The sequence below is a fragment of the Dasypus novemcinctus genome, chromosome 21 (genome assembly GCF_030445035.2).
Source record: "Dasypus novemcinctus isolate mDasNov1 chromosome 21, mDasNov1.1.hap2, whole genome shotgun sequence".
NCBI classification, from domain to species: Eukaryota; Metazoa; Chordata; class Mammalia; order Cingulata; family Dasypodidae; genus Dasypus; species Dasypus novemcinctus.
The window spans coordinates 49,321,821-49,340,874 of NC_080693.1; the positions used below are offsets into that span (position 1 = coordinate 49,321,821).

At 41.2% G+C, this 19,054-nt stretch overlaps 1 protein-coding gene across 6 annotated transcripts in view; it reads right to left on the reverse strand.

Moving 5' to 3' along the window:
• The window catches only part of ANKFN1 (ankyrin repeat and fibronectin type III domain containing 1), a 411,393-nt gene that overhangs the window by 305,919 nt on the left and 86,420 nt on the right, over positions 1-19,054 (reverse strand). The window contains exon 1 of one of the 6 annotated variants that reach the window (XR_011646849.1): positions 15,245-15,384. The exons of 3 other annotated variants lie outside the window; for them this stretch is intronic. Coding sequence is in view for 1 of the 3 variants with exons in the window: in XM_071210554.1 (XP_071066655.1) it covers positions 14,978-15,001 (24 nt within the window). In the remaining 2 variants the exon portion in view is untranslated. Of the gene's footprint in view, positions 1-14,977; positions 15,385-19,054 lie in introns of those variants that run through there. 2 more of the 6 variants (XM_071210555.1, XM_071210554.1) reach the window with 2 other exon arrangements.

A 19,054-nucleotide genomic window follows, 5' to 3' on the forward strand; every position in this document is an offset into this window, starting at 1 on the left:
GTCGAATGGTATAAGGTGCTGCTGAGGTCAAAGGGAAAACCAGGTCCTGGCCGTCCACTGGCCTCATTAACGCTGGAGACACGATTCCCATCTGCACATTCCTCCTTCCCTGCCCTGAAACAAAACCACCCGCTCTAGTCTCTCACACTGTAATTCTTCCCCTCCTGCAAAGAAGAGAATAAGAATGAAGGCCAGGAAAAATGGAAATAAGTCAATGCCTCCAGGTATTTTCATTTTCAAACCTGAGGCCTCACAAAAGCCCTGGAGCTGTGTCTCTGGGAGGGCCTGCTGGCAGTTCCTGCCCCCTTCGGGGACTGCGACTGAGCTCCTTACTCCGGCATGTCTCTTCCTTAGGGTTCAGCCCCCACAACACTTGGTTCCATGGGAGTCCTTCTGCTCTCCATTACTTTCTGCCCAGAGGACAAATTTAAATTGTTCTCATTTCCAGGGCCTTATATCAATATGGTATGTCCCCAGGGTCTCCAGAAAACTTGCTCAGCTGCTCTCTTCACTGGTTTTACTTGTCGGCTCTTTACGGACCTCCCCCTCATCCTCTACCTGCTCTCCCTTTCCTCCTCATTCCTGGTGGATCTGTTACCTCATACTTCATGAATATATTAGAAGTCCCCAAATGGAAACTCTCTCATCTTCTTCTGTCAGGTCCTCAGACCTGCCTGCCTCTACATCTTCCTCTGCTCCTTTCCTTCTGTCACAAAGGAGAGCATATCTTTCCTCTGGGTGTCGTACTTTTGCTCTAGTTTTTCCCATTTCCTCTGGCATTTCCAAATTCCCCTGTGAATTCCTCACAGTGTCCAAGCATGCTCTGTGGTCATGAAAACAAGATGCCTTTGAAAGCACATCTCCACAAAGGTAGTGATCTCTATTTTTCTTCACAGTCAAAGCTAAAAGCAGTTGTGTAAGCCTACTCTCTCACTTACTCATTCACTCCTCAACCTCTCCAAACAGGCCTCATTCCTCCAAAGAAGCAGCTCTGGCTTGGGTGACAAATAAGATTTATATACACACAAATGGAGAGGTAGTTTGCAGCTAACCACTTGAGAAACGATGGTGGTTTGGATCAGGGCAGTTGTGGTGGAGGTGATGAGAAGTGGATTCATTCTGAATAGATTTTGAGGGTGTGGCCAAATGGATTTGCTGAAAGATTGGCTAAAGAATATAAGAAAAAGAGGAGTCAAAGATGACTCCAAGGTTTTTAGGCAGTGCAACTGGAAAGATGGCATTGTCATTTACTAGAACAAGGCAGACTAAAAGAGGGCAATCTTTGGAAAATGATTGCCTCCCCTGCCGCACTATAAGCTCATAAGGGTGGCTATTGTTTCTCTCATGTGTACCACTGATTCCCCAAAACCTCAGCCTAGTGGGCTCTCGGTTATTATTTATTTAATGAATAAGTACCTAATATATAAAGGTATTATTAGTTTCTTTTAGAATGTTTTCAGCTGAAGATAATAGAAAACCTTGACCCAAATTAATTTAAAAAACAAACAAACCCAGCTGGATTTAATATTTTACAAACAAGGAGGTAAGTACCAGGGCTGACTGAGTCATCTTTACATCTTTTCTCTGTCATCAGCATCAGACTCATCCTCAGGCCAGAGTGCAGCAAGCAGTTCCAAGGCTGCATGTGATGCAACCACAGGAGGAGGAGGAACCACCTCTTTCCTTCTCTCCCTCTCTCTCCGGAGAGAAAAGCTTTACCCACAAGCTACCTAGCGTACTTCCCTTCAGGTCTCATGGGCCGAACTGGGGCCAAACTCTTTCCAATCAGGGGAAAGAACTGTCAGCCCTCCTCTGGAGCTGGGCTGGGGTCAGCTTGCCCTGAGGTGCCAGGCTCTGTAGGGTTGGGGAGGACACTTGAACAAAATCTCGATTCCGTTGGAAAGGAAGAGGGAAAGCAGCACCCGTATGAAACCAACATCATGCTGACAAGATGTCTTATAGTAATGATGAAAGAGAGGATTATCCAACAAGTTGTGTGAATTCTGAAAGTATTTCTGAAAAAAACAAAAAATGAAACCAAATCAAAACAAAACAAAAAAGCAACTGCCTTTGATACCTATAGATATTCTAGCTATGACAACTGCCCAAATGTTAAATTAGACTTGCAATCGATCATCATTCTATAACCATGATCATGCATTTCCTGTGAATTTAAGCTGGTTTATGAAAAATAATTGTAAATTACTTGTTAAAATTATTTAGTAAATGTTTATTAAGCACTATGTGCAAAGACCTTAGTTTGAAATGGAAAAGGAATACACACACACACACACATACACACAAACACACATACCTTGTCACAGTTTAGCAGTTGCTGAAGGTTTATGTGCCTGGCAAGGTGTGGTGATTTGGGACTCTATGGACCAAGAAAATCACATTCTTAAAGGTAATCCATTCCTGTGGGTGTAAATCTATTATACGTAAGTCATTTTCATGAGGTTACTTCAGTTAAGGTGTAGCCCAGGATAGGTCTTAATCCTCTTACTGCAGTCCTTTATAAGAGAATGGAATTCAGACAAATAGAAAGCCAGGGAAGAAAGAAGCCGAAATCATCAAAACCTGGAAGATAAGGGAGAGACCAGTAGATGCTGCTATGTGCCTTGTCATGTGGCAGAGGACCCAATGAGTGCTGGCAGCTGGTCTTTGGGAAGAAAGCATCACCTTGATGATGCCTTGATTTGGATATTCTCGTGGCTTCAAACTGTAAGCTCATAAATTCCCATTTCATGGTATCCACTTTGAGCAGCCTAGCAAACTAAAAAATAAGATTATTATATTTAATCCTCCTAACATTCCCACAAGGTAGGCATTATCCTCATTAGACATTTCTAATGGTCACCAATATCTGATCCACTTTTCTCCTGAGTACATACAAGGCAGTACTTCCCAGACCCACTGATGTTGGGCAAGGCCATTAACTAATAGCCAAGGGGCTGAGAGGAGAAATGACATAGGTCACTTCTGTGTTTAGCATTAATTGTTAGTGTGAGACCCTCTACTCTCTCTTCCCCTGCTGTAGTACTGGGAAGTCCATACTAATATAGAAAATAAAAGTACAGAGAAGGTAGGTAACTCACCTAAAGTCACCCAAAATGGAGGAGTGGGACTATAAAAACAGATTTAGTTGGGCTCCAAAGTTTGCACAGCTTTACCACACTATGCTAGCTTCCATAATTATGTTAATTTCTTGGCACAAAGTTGGTACTCAGGAAATGTTTTTTTCCCATCTGTGCTTTATAATTATTGATAATTAAAACTTAGATTTTATAACATTTGAGCCACGGGTTTCAAAAAAATATATATATTTATTATATTTTGTCCCTCATTTAACTTTCCCGCTTTGCACTAAGCCCATGAGGTAGTGCTTAGTAAATTGTCTTAGTAGATTCCTCCCTATATATTTCTTTCTGCTTTTATTCCCTCTATTAAACAAATAATTATTGATTTTCTAGAATGTGCCAGGCGCTGTGCTTGCTGCTGGGTGTACAGTAACAGCCAAACAAAGAATTAGATCAATGCCCTGTCTAGGGACTCACAACAACTAAGAAGAAGAACTAGAATTTGAATATGGGTCATCTGTTTTTAAATCCCAGGAGTTTGTAGTCTAGTAGGGGGCCTAGAGAGCTATATAAATATCCTTAAATACAGCAGTAAAAAAGGTGAGAAAGGTAGCACATAGTTCATCCTTGATAAAATGCTTATAATTGAATGACAAAATGCTCTGGGGATTTGGATGTGGAGGGTGGGGTCACTCCCAGTGGGGGTTGCTAGCAAAGGTTTCAGGGGAGAGTGGAGCTCACCTACACTTTGTGAAGGGTAGGATTCTGACGGAAGACTGAGGGAGAAGGTCATCCAGGAGCCTGACGTGTTCATGATGCACTTGGAAGAGGGTGAGTATACCCGTTGCTACAGTTTGGGTGTTGCATTGGGAGTAGTAGGTGATGAATTGTAGAACCGTGGAATGTAAGTGCAGGAAGAAACCTCAGAGATCGCCCCATTCAGGCTGGTCAAAGGGCTTTGATCTCACAGGTTAACTCTGGTCTATAGGAAGTGACTGCATGGTTGGTTCTGAAACAACATTGGTGATCAGTAGGAAAAGTTAGTGCTCGATAAACAAAGGACTGGGGTAAGGATACCACAGGAAAGCAGTGGTGCCTCAGTGACATTCATGAGGTATCTCTGATTTTGTCCAATCACGTAATTTCACATTCAAGGGAACTAAGATCCGGAGAGGGAAAGCAATACTCCCAAGGTCACAGAGCGAATCTGTGGCACAAATGGCCCTAGAAAGAAGATCCCCTGATTTCTGTTTCCGTGCTTTTGTTTCTCTTTGCTAGTCATTAGATTCTGGAAGACCTGATGCATTTGATCTATTATGCAGGTGAGAGGGAGGCTCTGGAGGTTTTTAAGCAGGGAGAATGCATTGTGACATTGTGCTGGGAAGATTAAAGTGTAGAGAACAGAGGCAAGGGAAGGGTTAGGTGGCTTTTAAAGTAGAATTAGGTACTGTGTAATAAGGCCTAAATTAGGGCAGCACAGGATAGAAGAAGGAGGAAGAATTCTTGTTGCTACTAACAGTACTGAAATGCTGTTCATAAATAAGATCAGATCACTTCCCTGGAAAGTGATGTTGAAAAGAACATTTTACCCCAGAAATCCCAGAGCAATCACATGTTTAAATAGTCCTTGAATGCCTGGAGGCTGAAGTTGGATGTTTCTCTGAGTGCCAAACATCCATATGAAAACTAAAAAAAGGAATCCAACATCTGAATGTTTGGTCTATACGACGCCAAGCATCCCACGCAGCTGATTCAGAGGCAACAAGGGGCCAGGTGGTGTTGACTGCTGGCAGAGGCATTTTACAGATTCTACTAGGATTCTGAATTTAATGTAGAACACAGTACCAAGAGAATGCTCATTTATTTCTTTTGGGCAAAACTTCTTCACTTGTCAAGGAGATGGCACGTAGGAAATGCCCCAAGTCATTCAAACAAAACCCTGCTTAGAATAGTGAATGGTCCATATAATGTTCTGTTTAAAACCAGTCCATTGAATACAGGTCTATATAATAGCAATTATAATGTCATGGAACACTCTCGTGTAATTATAAAGTCATAAACTGTAGGATGATAATATGTGATGGAGTCAAAAGACAAATCCCACCTGACCTTAGGGAATCTTCATATGGGATTACTGGTCTTTAAAATGCTTAACAGAAGATCGGGCACATAGTAGGGTATTCAGGCAATATAAATTTTCATTCTATTGTATTGACATAGAACATAAAACTCACAGGGCCACATAAAGTTAAGTGGGCTCTGAAACATTAACTACCTTGCCCAGGACCTCCCAATTAGCAAATAGTGGGGACCAGACTTGAACCTATGTCTCTCAGCTCTCAGTCCAGTGTACTTTTCACTACACCATAATAATGAGCATATTATGTATATGACCATTTCTTCTTAATAGGCTATAATTTTGGTAGTCCATATGAGATTTTACTTTCCACTGCAGCTTGGGCAATAGTTACCACCACCAAGTATTTTTAACTAACAGAACAGATTCCTATTGAGAAACAAATTAATGTGTTATCCTGAGGAATGGGCTGAACTTTGTAATGTGAAGCCCCCAAAATAACTTGGGGATCACAGACCATTTTCAACTTCAAATATGGGGGATATAATTCCATATTAAGGGGACTTTGATACGATTTTCAAATAAATAGAATTTCAGAACTTCCTGATTGTTGATATTAAGAAATCTGTTTCCAATTCTTCATGTTCTCAATAATTCACCTGTTATTCATTCATCTATACATCACACATTTATCACATGCCAGGTATACTGTGCTAGGGGTTGGAGAGTAAGAGGTGAAATAAACATCTCCACTTTCAAGGAACTCTGAGTTTGTGTGAAAGGAGACAAACTAACAATGAATTATGGATAGAGTGAGAACAGATGTGGTAGAGATGGACATGGTCTTATGGGATATTGACAAGAAGGCATCTGACCAAGATTGAAGTATAAGGAGGTGGGCAGAGAGAGATTCCTGGAATATCTGTTGTTTAACCTGGGATACAGAGCACAGAAAGAAGTTCTCTAGCTGTAGAAGAGGGTGGGGGCACAAAGGAGGTCTTCTCAGGCAAAAGCACAGGAGAGAGGGAAAGCATGGTGAACAAAATATGTAGCCAGGGTAGAGAGGAGCAAAAAAAAAAACCAAGGCAGGAGATATAGATGGAAGACAGACAGGTCATGAGAGGGCCTAGAATCCAAGTGTTTGCTCTTTAGATTCACATGGGGAAATACCTTTTATACCAAAGTCATGACTGCTACTGCTGATGAATATTAATCCATATTTTTTTAATTACGTGTGTAAAAAAAACTACTCCACACAAAATATATCACATTATGCCAATATGCTAAGTAAATAATAAACAGAAGTTGTTTTGAATTTCTAGGTGCTTTCTCCTGCACAGATGGGAGATGGTGTTTTCAATCACATAACCCGTTTGGGTTATTTGTTCCTTTGCCTTGCCTTCTAAGTCTGATGAATTAATATTCTCAGGCAGTGGAAGGGAAAGAGCAGGAAGGCAAACACTGGTAGGCAGAATTGGCTGGGCAACTGCCCATGGATGCCCAGGCCTCAGGGCACTGATGTGCCATTGTTCACCCTACAAAGACATGAATATACAAACTACCTAAAAGCTGAGGCTTTCAGGAGCAAGCTACCTCATTGATCCTTGGTCAGTGGAGACCTGCTGCCCAAGAGCCCATCTCTCCAAGGAAATACAGTATGGAGGAAGAGACCTAGCAAAAGTGGACACCGAGTAAGGAAGAAGACCACAAATGTGTGTGTTGAGAAAATGTGAGTCACAGGATCATACACTATGAGCTGGAGATCTTAGGTAGCAATTTAAATAGCCCAGGAGCTAACCGGGGTTTTCTGTATCACAACATGACTATTATTTGCTTCATACATTGCTCAAAGTGGGACAGGATCAAATCTGAACAGTGGCAAGACTCCAAGAGAAAATCTCTGTGCGTAGTGGAGGTAATAACAAGTCATTCTGTGTGGTGTTGCTCTCAGAAAAATCTGAGGCTTTCTGTGGGTAAAATTGGCACCTCAGATGTAAAGTAGTCACCAGTTCTCATTTGTCAATGTTCAAATGTGTCTTTAAAAGAGAAACAATGGAGTAGGGAAAAACCTGTTTATCTCTGTTATGATCAGCTCAACTAGAAAATTAGAAACATTAAATACCTCTATAGAGTTTGCTGAACAGCTACTCCATTCTCACTAAAAAATGCTGTAGACACAACATGCATTTGTCAATTGATGCCACTACTCATTTGATTAATTCAATAAAGTCGTATGTTTATAGCATGAATATTTATTTAGTCTAGATGTTAAAAAGATTATAGTGTGAACTTTTATTTTCTACCATCCATTCCTTTTTATTTGGGTTACCATATCATGATTTCTTTTAGGAGAACTAACACTCTTGGTTTTGTGTATTCTTGGTAGGACTGGAAATGAGGTTCTCTGCCCTATGCTAGTGTGGGCAAATGACCCAAGCTAGGGCAATCAGACTTTCTCCTGGGACATTTTTACTCAAGTGGAACAAGAGGGAGAAAGATGGGAAAAGCCTATTCATGATTCTAGCCAATCAGGATGCTAAATAGTTTCATAAATCTGTGTTACCTGTATTGTGCCATTTTATGAGTATGCTTGTCTATCATGCTCATGGATTGTGAAAGGTGCCCCAAATCTTTTAATAAATTCTGTTTTATCTTAGGTTAAGAAGACTCATTTCTGTAATGTGCAAATAATTATTTTTCAAATTCTGCTCATGCAATTTTTTTCCCTTGGAATTTTAAAGAAAAAATAATAAAAACTTTATTTTAAAACTTCTTAATTGCTTAGTTCTCTTTTATTGTCTTATGTAGATTTTATGTATTCAGTCATTAATTCATTCAGTAAATGTTCATGAAACACATATTATGTGTGAGGTATTGTGTTAGGTGATTTCACTAAACTAGGAGCTGGAAAATATTCTGTGTAATGTGGAGAATTCAGAATATTTAGAAATGAGATAGTCCATATATTATTAAACTATCTTTGTGTAAAGCCCGCATATATCTATACCCATAGCTCGAATTAAGCAAGTGGAAAATTCCATTTAAACTTAGGGAGTTAGTTTTAAATCAGAAAATGTTCACTGAGTACCTCCTGTATACAAAGGACTATATCGAGTACTGTAGAATGGGGTACAAATGGATGATAAAGAGTTCCTGTCCTCAAGGCACCTACTATAATAGGACCTTCTCAGATACATTTGACAGTTACAAACAGGAACCAGTTCTGTGTTGAACACCAAACCTTAAGAAATGAGGAAGAGAATTCTGAATCCTCTTAGCCCTGAGGATGCTTCCCCAGGAGAGTCTGTTGTATTTACATTCTGTTAAACCCTTTAATGTGGGATCTCATGGCATTAAGGTGGGTGCTATTATAAACTTCATTCTATAGAAGGGGAAACTGAGGTTGAATGGAATTAAGAAATTGTCCTAAAGTCACCCATCATCCATTCTAGTCCTTAAAGCAAGACACCACAAATCCCCTCTAATTCTATTTAACCCTGGCTACCACCACCATCTCAGCTATTAGAAACCTGAAGAACCCTCTTGTCCTCTGACAACAGTTATCAAAACAGAGCTTCCTTGTACACCAAGACACAGGGAGCTGGAGTTAGAACCTGTGCCCCGTATGCCACTGGCTCCTCTCCTCTTCTCTCCTGGGTTTCAAACTTCATTTTATTGGTTAATTCCTTCTTCTCCTCCAAGACATCATCTCTGTTTCATTTCTAACCCATGTGAGTTGTGGTAGCAGACTTCGAAGAAAAGAATTTCAGAATAAACCAATTTAAATCTTCCATGGAATTCATTGCAATGGGATATTTTACTTATCATCACTTGACTCCTCTAATGACTCATTTAATGGAGGCTGATTGGCGGCTCCCATCTCTTATAAAAGTTTCCATAAGACAAAACATGAGAACTCCATTCCATTTTTCCTGGGATTCTTTATCGCTTATGAACATCAGTAATCAAAGTGGCATTTACTAGCTTGGCAAATGAATAAACCTTTACTTTCCCACAAGTTCAGTTGTAGGCATCACACTCTCTGAAAGTTTCCATAGCAAACAAGCAGGAGTGTTTGTGCGAAAGGAAAGAAAGAAGGAAAGAAAGAGAAAAGAAGAAAGAAATCTATGAAAAAGAGAAAGTAACAAGGACCACACTGATCCTATGCTAGTTTCTTAGGGACTTGCAGAGTTTGTAATTTTTATCATTTACCTTTCTCTCCACCACACTGATTCCTAGGGGAGGCTTCATTTTTTATTCATTCTGAAAGTTTTCCATCAATCATCCTCTTAAAGAGCTTGCCAGAAACTTGGACAGAGCCTTATAATAAAATTGCAGAGACAGAGGACTAATTGATTTCTATAAATAATGTTTAGCTGTAAAGACATGAAAGGTGCTTGGAACCACATGTATTAATCTCCCTTTTGCTCCATCTGTGTCTGAAAAGCAGACTGTACCTTGACTAAGTACCCTGACTATTTTGCCCTACAAACACACAGCAGGAGATGAACACCAGGTGGCCCAGGCCTCCTGCTCTCCTACTCTCCCACTGTCCCCCTTCTCTGGCCAAGCCTCCAGCTTGCCCCGAGTTCATACTCCATATTTTAAAAATTTTCTTTCCATTACCATCCCTGCTCTGACAACGTGCGGAAAAGTTGACAATCCTGTTTCTCTCTGCCCCTCCAAACTTTCTGTCCAGCAAACAAAAATATAATCCAAACCCCAAATTTGAAACCATTTCATCATACTATAAAGCTGACAATGTTCAAGGAAAACATGAAACTGCCGGTGCTACAATCTTACTACTGTGCCTCGGAAAGGGGGACATTAGAGAGAGCGCACTCCAACAGGTACTCTCATGCACAACTAGCTTGAATTGCCTTGCGCCAAAACATCCATCAGTTACTATTTGTCAACATCATATAAAATGGGAACAAAATTGTATCTGCATCAGTAAGTGCTGGCTGGAGAAAGATAATGCTATAATCTCACATTTATTTAAGAGTTGCTGAAGAAATCACAAAAGCACCAACTGCCCAGGCCAACTCTGACATCCTGAAATAAAAAGCAGGGACTAGACATGGCTGGGGTTGTGTGACAGATGTCTGATTCTAAATTATGAATATTAGGTCATTACAGACTCAAAGGCTGATTTATAAAGGCATTACCTTGCTGGTTCAGTCAATAGCTGGTTCCAATCCAACTAAACACAAAACAAAATATCATTTTTAGCACTGAATATCATTTTCTGGCTATAGAATAAAAACAAAATGAATAATTACTTTTTCTTTGGAGACAGGGGAAATTGTCACACTGCAGAGAATGTAATGAAATTGGCCTATTTCTTTTCCTCCTCCTCCTTTATCTTTTTTTTTTTTTTTGCCAAGATTTAGGTCTTGGATGAAGGTATACAGATATCTTCCAATCTTCCATAAATAAGAATGCTAGGAAATCTTTTCAATGGGACAGCACAAATGGCTAAATTGATTGAAATAAAGCAATTCCACATCAGTTTACTTCTGATATTATTATTTATTCCTGATAATTTTCATACTGGAAATACAGCATAATTTTAAAAGCTTTCACAGATACCTTCCTTTTCTGTAGCTTTTTATGTGAGGCAGCTCAAATTTTCTCAAAGCTTTTATTTCAGGGAGAAAAAACGCATGCTGTGTTTAGTAATTTAAGTCTCAGTAAAGTTAACCACATTTGTAAAAAATCATTTATTTTTAGCGCGGATTCCTTCTGTAACATTCCCTTTCTCTCCACATGCCGTTTAGTTGTCTGTCTTCTCCTTGAATCTGCTTGCTCATTTCATTTCAGTGTTTTATATCAATGGTAAGCTACCAGAAGACAGGAGCTGTTCCATTTATACTTGTTTTGCCTAGAGCCCCACATTGGCATAATGAATGCTACTAGCTCTGATACTAGCCAGCAGTATTTTAGATTTGCCGCTTTCTCTTACAGTTCTATTAAGCATTCCTGCGATGACCCTAACCGCATCTAAGCACCAGTATGGAAGTAGATAAAGGAAAGGAAATAGTTTATTGAGCCTAAGGAAAGTTTTCTTTCTTCTTTTTCTTTTTTAATAATTCTGGATTGGTGGGGGGAGAGCAAGACTATGTTGGAATTGAGCTATCATGCCACTTGATTTCACAGCTACTGAACTTCTTCCAGGAGTAGGGCAAGAAAACCCTTGGGGGTATATGTGTGAGTAGCTGCTCTGTCTGTGAATAAGCTAGGGTGTTAGTGTGTAGAATGGCTAGTCCAACACCTGACTCCATGGTGTTCAAATGGCTGAGGCATTCTAAGCATGCAAAAAATTAGCACATCTGTTCCTTAGATCAGTGGAATGAGCTTACTTAGCTCTGAAACACCATGGCTGATGGATCTGGTGGATTATTTAGCATTCCAAAAAGCTAGGGTATTCTCCATGTAGGATGGATGGAAAGTTAAGAGGGCCAAGAAATACATGGTACTGTATTTATATTACCTGGAGTTGAAGAACTGTGTAACCCAGTTTCCACAACTTAAGGCAGCAAGCTGAAGTCTGAAGCCAAGAGTCCAGAGGAGCACCTAAAGGTGAAGCTTAAGCTCAGATTCCACACATACAATCCAGGGACATCTCCATTGCTTCCTGACCTATAGTTTAAAGTCTATAAATGTATCCTCAAACACAGAATTAAAAGCTTGAGGTAGCCAAATGATCATTTGTTTGGATTGAGTGCAAAGGTAGATTTAAGCCATTAGGGTCCTTGTTGAAGGATCTATTTAAGTGTGTCAATGAGAACTTGGAGATCAAAGGCACTGAGGCCAATCTATGGTCTTCTTTAGCACCAGGCAAGGAAAACTGTCCCTTGCAACACACTGTAGTTTCCACATACTTCTAAAGTACTGAGAGAGGAAGAGTATTGTTCAGGCAGGCCCCTAAGAATTTGAGCTGTTGTCTCTCTGAATAAGAAAGCTTTGTTGCCTAGTGTGCACATGATGTCATCTGGGTATAGGACAATGAGCAGTGGTTGGTATGTCTCAGACAGACCCACTCACCAGTGTACATTCAAGCTAAAGTGGTCAAATTAAAATGCTTCCACAAGCCTGTTTCCCAAGGCTTCCCCTTTCTTCCTCACCTCCATTTTAGACACTTGTCTCTAGGATCCAAAATATCTGAAGGCAAAGATTTAGTATTCCTTTCCTCTTGATTCACATCTTTTGTCCAGACTCCTCATTCTTCCCATTTTCTGCCCTTCCCTTCCCATTTTCTGTCAGTCCCACTGGTTTGGAGACCCAGAGAAGGATGATACCTAAGCTAAATATAATAAAGTCATTCCAACGCAGGGAGCAGAAGAGTGTAAATCAGGAACTGAAGAATTTTGTCTGAAAAGGGCCAGGAAGTAAATATTTTAGCCTTTGCTAGCCATATCATCTTTGTTACAACTATTCAACTCTGTTGTTGTAGCCCTAAAGCAGCCATAGACACAGTACATGAATGAATGCAGCTTTGTTCCAAGAAAATGTTATTTGCAAAAATAGGCAGCAAGCTGGATTTGGCTTGTGGACTGGAGTTGGGCCACCCTGTGATGTAAAAAGAATACAAGGCAGGAATACAAAACCTGGATCCCTAGTCATAGTCCTGAGAGCAGGTGCATGGCTTTGAGCAAGTCTCCTGACCTCTTCATTTCCCACTTCCCATTCCCCTCACAAGCATCATGGCATTCAGAGGATAATGGGTGAGACCAGCACAACTCCTGTTGTCTTACTCACCTGCGGCTAATAGTACAAAGGACATGAGATTTGTTCCGACCATAATAACGGTGGCCATTTGAGCATTTATCTGTTCTGAGATTACAAAGGTTATCTTACTCTTTTTTTCCTCACAACTCACTGACGTTGGTAATATGATCCTTCCCTTACAAGGTGAGGAATCAGAAATCAGGGAGGTTAAACAATGTGCCCAATTTATATCTTGAGTAAATAGAAAGGTCAGAATTCACACCCAGAATTCATCCAAACACACCTGAGCTTTCCATACACCATATAGCTTCCCATGTAACTAAGTTTCAGTCCCTCCACGTTAACCAATTATTTTGCAGATGTGGTTTTTGGTACACTATTCTCCATGCAGTTGATGGAGCTATCAGATAGCTCTTCCTTGTTGGAAATTTGTGTAATGGTTTCCCACCATACTTTGGATAAAATTCACAGTCCCTGCCATGACCTACAAGTCCCTGATGAACTGGGCCACCACATTCCAACCCTTCAGACCTCTTTTCCTCTCCTTCACTCACTCTGGTCCAGCCACATGCTCTTGGCTCTGCCTTAATCAAGCAAGCAGGCTCCTACAACAAGATCTTTGTGCTTGTTGTTCCCCAACCTGGAATACTATCCTCCCAGTATCAGCATGGCTCATTCCTCACTTAATTTATGCCTCAGTTTAAAGGTCACCTCTGCAAAGAGTGATCACCGCCTGATCACTCTAACCAAAATAGCACTACCTAGCATTCTCTGTCCCTTTACCTTGCTTTACTTCTCTTTGTAGCATTTACTGCACTAGGAAATATATCATGCATTTATCTGACTCCCTCCCCCTTTCCCACCTCTTCTTTTGCATCATGAGGGCAAAAACTTGGCTTGGTTCACTGATAACAGTGCCTGACTTGGTAGGTTTTCAATAATTCTTTGTTGAATTATTGAATAAATGAAAGAATATATTGGAATGAGGTAACAGAGAGTGGATGGTGTAGGCCCAGTTGCCCACCACTCCAAGAGCAGTGATTCAAATATCAGTGGTGAGAAGCCTTGCTCCCTCTTCCGGTAGTGGGAAGGAATGTGCTACTTGCTTGCCTCTATCAAAACAAATTGCAAAAATATTATTTTGTCTTGTCCTTAGAAAATATACAATACAGAAAGAATGAACACAGGAGAAAAGGTAAAGGGTTTTGTGTGTGTGTGTGTGTGTGTGTGTGTGTGTGTGTTGAAATGGTTAATGGATTAATGCAGTAACCAGTTTAACCTCAAAGAGAACCTTAAAGCACCTGTTTCAGAGCTTCCCTAAACAGTTACACTAGAACTCAATCTGGATGTGGTTTTTAAAAAAAGAAGAACAAGAAAGAAACAGGAAAGAAGCAGGACAGGGGAAGGGGAAAGGAAGAAATGGAATGGAAAACTGAATGATGCTCTGGCCTCTTCCATTTATTCATTGCTTGCACATATCTCTGTTTCTGGCAAAACCCCTAAACTGGAGGGACACTTGCTAGAAGCCTTTACAGCAGGATTCCCACCTACTCCAAAGGTCTGGGATGAAATGAAAGAGCTTAATTACTGTTCCCACTCTGTATCTCCCAACCATCCCTCAACCCCTACTTTTCAATAATAAACTTCTGAATTATTGTAGGAACTTTCAATTAATGTTAGCCAAGCCATTAACAGATATTTCCTCCATCAACCAAAGGAACATTTGAGGTCTTGAACTAACCTGGGTCACTAACAAGGGTTGAAAATCCTACACGATCCCCAAGTTAATAGAGGAACAGAAGTCAGTCAGTCCTGACAGCATCTAACCCTGGTGCAGCAGTTCCAAGATGACCTCCCGTAAGAAAAGCTCACTCCCAATTTTAGAACGAATCTTTCTTGTCCATCATAATGTCGATAAAATCCCCAAAGAGTGAAAGTGAAAAAGAGAGAGAGCACGAGCAGGCCTAGGCTGACAGAAACAATAAGCAAGTGTGGATATTAACATGGAAACAGCAATCCCTGGTCTCCAACTCGGATAAATAAAAAGCCAAGGCTAGGAGAGAAACCAGAAAACAAAGCAAAAACTTGCCTCCAGAAGCCTCTGTCCTTCCATCCTTCTCCATTTTCCCACTTCCCAAAAAGCAGACACACTTTGTAGCCCCCAACTACTTTGGACCAAGGCTTGTACTGTGATCAGAAACAAAATCAGCCCTCCCTCTGTCCAGGCCTGAGATGCTCACCAGCTCGCACCACAGTTCACTCTCTCACTCTCCTCACATTTTCTTGCCTGTTGAATGCAAAACCACAATTGTCTCCAAATCCCAATTACCGAAATGCAGAACTGTTGTTTCCCTACCCTGGTCAGAGACGCCTCCATGGGAGACTTGGGGGTGGGCTCTTGGGTTGAAAGAGAACCTGGGAGGGAAAGCCCCTCTCGAGCCTCACACGGTCTGGGTTGCCAGGGGAACCCTGGCTTTGTCCCGGGAAGCTAAGTACGGCCTCCTCGCCCGCGGCCTGGCTCCAGGAGTGTTGGAATCGCCGCAGGGCCAAGAGGAGTGGGAGGGGAAGCCCGCACATGCTTCCTGACAAAGAAACCACTTTCAAAGAATGAAAGAAACAGTGAAAAATAATGTTTTAGGAGGCACACAGTGGTGAGGGAGCAGGTTTATCGATGATGCGGCCACCAGATTTGTGTTGGTGCTTGTGGCCCCAGAAGGGGTGGGATTCCAATATATATCTTAAGGGAGACAGGGTGGGAGGGAGATTGACAGAGAGATTGAGAGAGGGGGAAGCTTGGAAGGGATGTGTTTCTGCCTCCTTCAGAAAATGCTGAATATTAATCAGATAAGCAATTGTTTTGTTAAGATGCTTAGTTGAAGCTTTGGGTTGGAATTTGTTGGCTCCTGGATGGGTTGGAAGAGCCACCTGGCTGTTTCCTAGAAGTCTGGGCACTTTAGGTGTGGGGGCTGGCTTTCCTTTTCAGAATAAATTTCCTTAGGGAATCTACCAAAGGACACCTACTGTGTAAACTCATCTCTCAAGGGGAGACAACTCTGATCAGTAGCTGGGGGAGTTTGGATGGGCCTCCATTCCTAGCACAGTGCCTGGTACAGAGTTGATGCTCAATAAAACATTTGCTGCGTGAATGGCCATGGAAAGAACATGTGTTTCCAATGCCCTGCCTGCCCAGCAAGGTATGAAGGATGAGTCGCTTGACAGATGGGCAGTTCAGGCTCGGGGAGTGGACGTGACTTACCTGGAGGCCCACAGAGTGAATGGCAGTGAAGGAGAGACATGAGCCCAGCACATTTCTCCTAATCTAATTCCATTTCTTCAATCCCATGCCTAATCAGTTTTTAAATAGAGAATTCACAGGAACTCTCTATCTGAATGGAGGCTGGACAATAGGAGAAAATGAAAAATAAATAATAAGAGAAGCAATAACTATTAATAGTCACCTCAGCACCTGGTCTAACCATAGGGTGATGCTATTCATAACAAGTTACGATGATACAGAAAACAAAACAAAACAAACTACACACATACACACCCATGTACACATGCACACATGTGCATGTAAATGTTTTTCTCTGTTGATGCGGAGCTTCTTCCATTACTTATTTTCTAAGGCTCACCTGTAGCATGGGTTGCTCCAGGAAGTTTCCATCACTGCCCTGCCAAGCTTAGCTTCCATAGCATTTTTTTATAGATCTTCCTTATAACATGTATTACAATGACTTAGCCTCTGGTAGAGGGATAGCCCTCTACCCGATTGTAATCTTACTTAAGGGAAGGCACTACTGTCATTCATGTTTGCCTCTTTAATACCTACTAAGATGCCTGTTGTATAGTAGGTACAAGATACATAGAGTAAAGAATTGAAGAGCAACGAGTCAATTTGACAATATTTTATTGAGTGTCACTGTATTAGGCCATAGGGAGGATTCAAAAGAAGTTGAAGGTACTGCATCTGCTTACTTAAAAAAGTTTAACATCTGTATAAGATGAGGGACTGGGTCATTAAATATACTTAAGCCAATTGCAGTAAGGGTAACTGAGAGTAATAGAAGTAATACATTTATTTAATGGACACAATCCAGCTCTCTTGGTGGTTTTGTCTATCATATGGTGGGTGTGAAACCCCAATGCCCAGTGCTGCAAACAGGCCCAGTTAGTTTGCAGTCACATGCTTATTTCTTCTTGTCAATACTGTTGGCTTTTTCCTGGTCTCCTCAAAAGAACTCTGGTTAAGGACATATTAAGCCCCAGCCAGCACTGTCCCCATGCTATAATGCTGCTTCTCTTTTACAAAATGACTAATAATCTAAATTCAAGAAAACCAGACTTCAGAATTTTGGCTATCCCTATAGTTTTGGAATATCTGATCCCAGGTTTCTCTCTCATTCTCTGTAGGTGATAGTGACCAAATACATGCTTTGCACGGTCAACATCATGAACTAGACAACCGGGGTAGAAGTGGGGGATTCTAACCAAAGGGAGCAGAGCCTGTCCTCACTGCACCGTCATTATAGAAATAGCACAGGGGAGTGCTAGGGACACAACAGAGTAATAGAGAGCTAGTATTTTAAGGTCATCTGAAGGTCACAGATGAGTACTGAGATGGGACTAGACTCCAAGCCTGGCAACTCCCAGCCACATCTTCCAGAGTGGTCTCCTGACCTCTGGTCCCTCTCCCTTCCAGCCTGCCCCCTACCCTATCCCCAACCCCTGAGTGATCTATCCAGGCTGATCATTTTTTCTGGTCATGCTACACCTTAGACAAAGATATGGCCACAGCTATCTATTGTCCTAAGATCAGGTCCAGCGTCTTAGGCTTTCCCAACTTTGCCTCAACTCTGTGTACTTTTCTAGTGCCTTACATCCTACACCAAGTAGTAATATTAGTTATTTTATTTGGTCACATCCTTTCTCCTCTCTTAAAACATGACTTGAGTGGCAGCAATGTCCTGATATATCCCCAATCAGCTGGTGAGATCTTTCTGCTTGTGCCAGGGATCTATGAGTAAGGCATCATGGAAAAAGGCTAACCTGGGATTACATTATACTGAAGAGGAGGGAAGGGGCAATGTCTTGGTGTTCAAAATTTATCATGAAGTGCTGAGAATTTGGGGGAGATAACATAATTAGGAGAAGAGCACACATAGGAAAGGTGAAGGAACTGGAATTCAGTTGTACCTACCACTCAAGTGCATTCATACTTTCTGGGCACCAATTAACTTCTGTTTGGACCAACCATTATCATATGTTGGATACTCAAACTTAAATGCCAAACAGGCCAGGTGAACAAGGAAAATAGGCCTGGTGACATGCAATAAGGAGTGGTGGGGACCATGATAAAACAGAGACAAAGTGCTATACGAAAAGAAAATAGCAGTGACCCAGCCCCAGCTGCTTGTGGGGACCATAAGTGTAGTTGTGAACTCAGGATTGGCAGAGCTTTTTACTTTTGTAAGGGAAACTGAACATTGGGATTTTATGTGAAATTTCACAATTTAAAAATGTTGATTGAAAATGTTAACAAACATTGTATAGGTTAAGCAAAATATATCAGTGGGTCATATCTAGAATGTGGGCATAAGCATTTGAAACAAGGATGTGTAGCTGTTGAGAATAATCCAGGCTGCAAAACTTACATAATAACATCCACAGGGTAATAAGGAAGAGCCATAAGTGATCTCAACATACTACACAGTGAAACTGAAGGTGCTCAGTGAAAAGATATTGAAGAATGAATAATAAAATAATTCAAGTTTCAGTTCATTTTTAGGAGGTGTGGCTTTGTTAGGAATGGCCATGGGATTGATAGGAACTCCCCTGGAACCCCAGGAGCTGGACAGCTCCAGAGGCATTCTTCCCTACTTCTGAGCTTGTGGAAGGGTCTTCATGGTGGAATGTGATTGCCATCCTGGTGCAGAAACACTTATGGTTCGGTACAGGATTCTTTTTTACACTGACCTCAAGCATATTTTTCACAGCTCTTAGCCAGCAAAACTCAAGGCTTCACATCTGAGGAGTGACTGGTGGTGGTAAAATCTCCCTCTCTGATGAAGTTCCTTCTCTTTGCTTGACCATGACTTGAGCCACTGATACAACTCCATGTGGTTCAGCCATTCACAGTGGCTGCCTTGCCTCTACTTAATCTCTG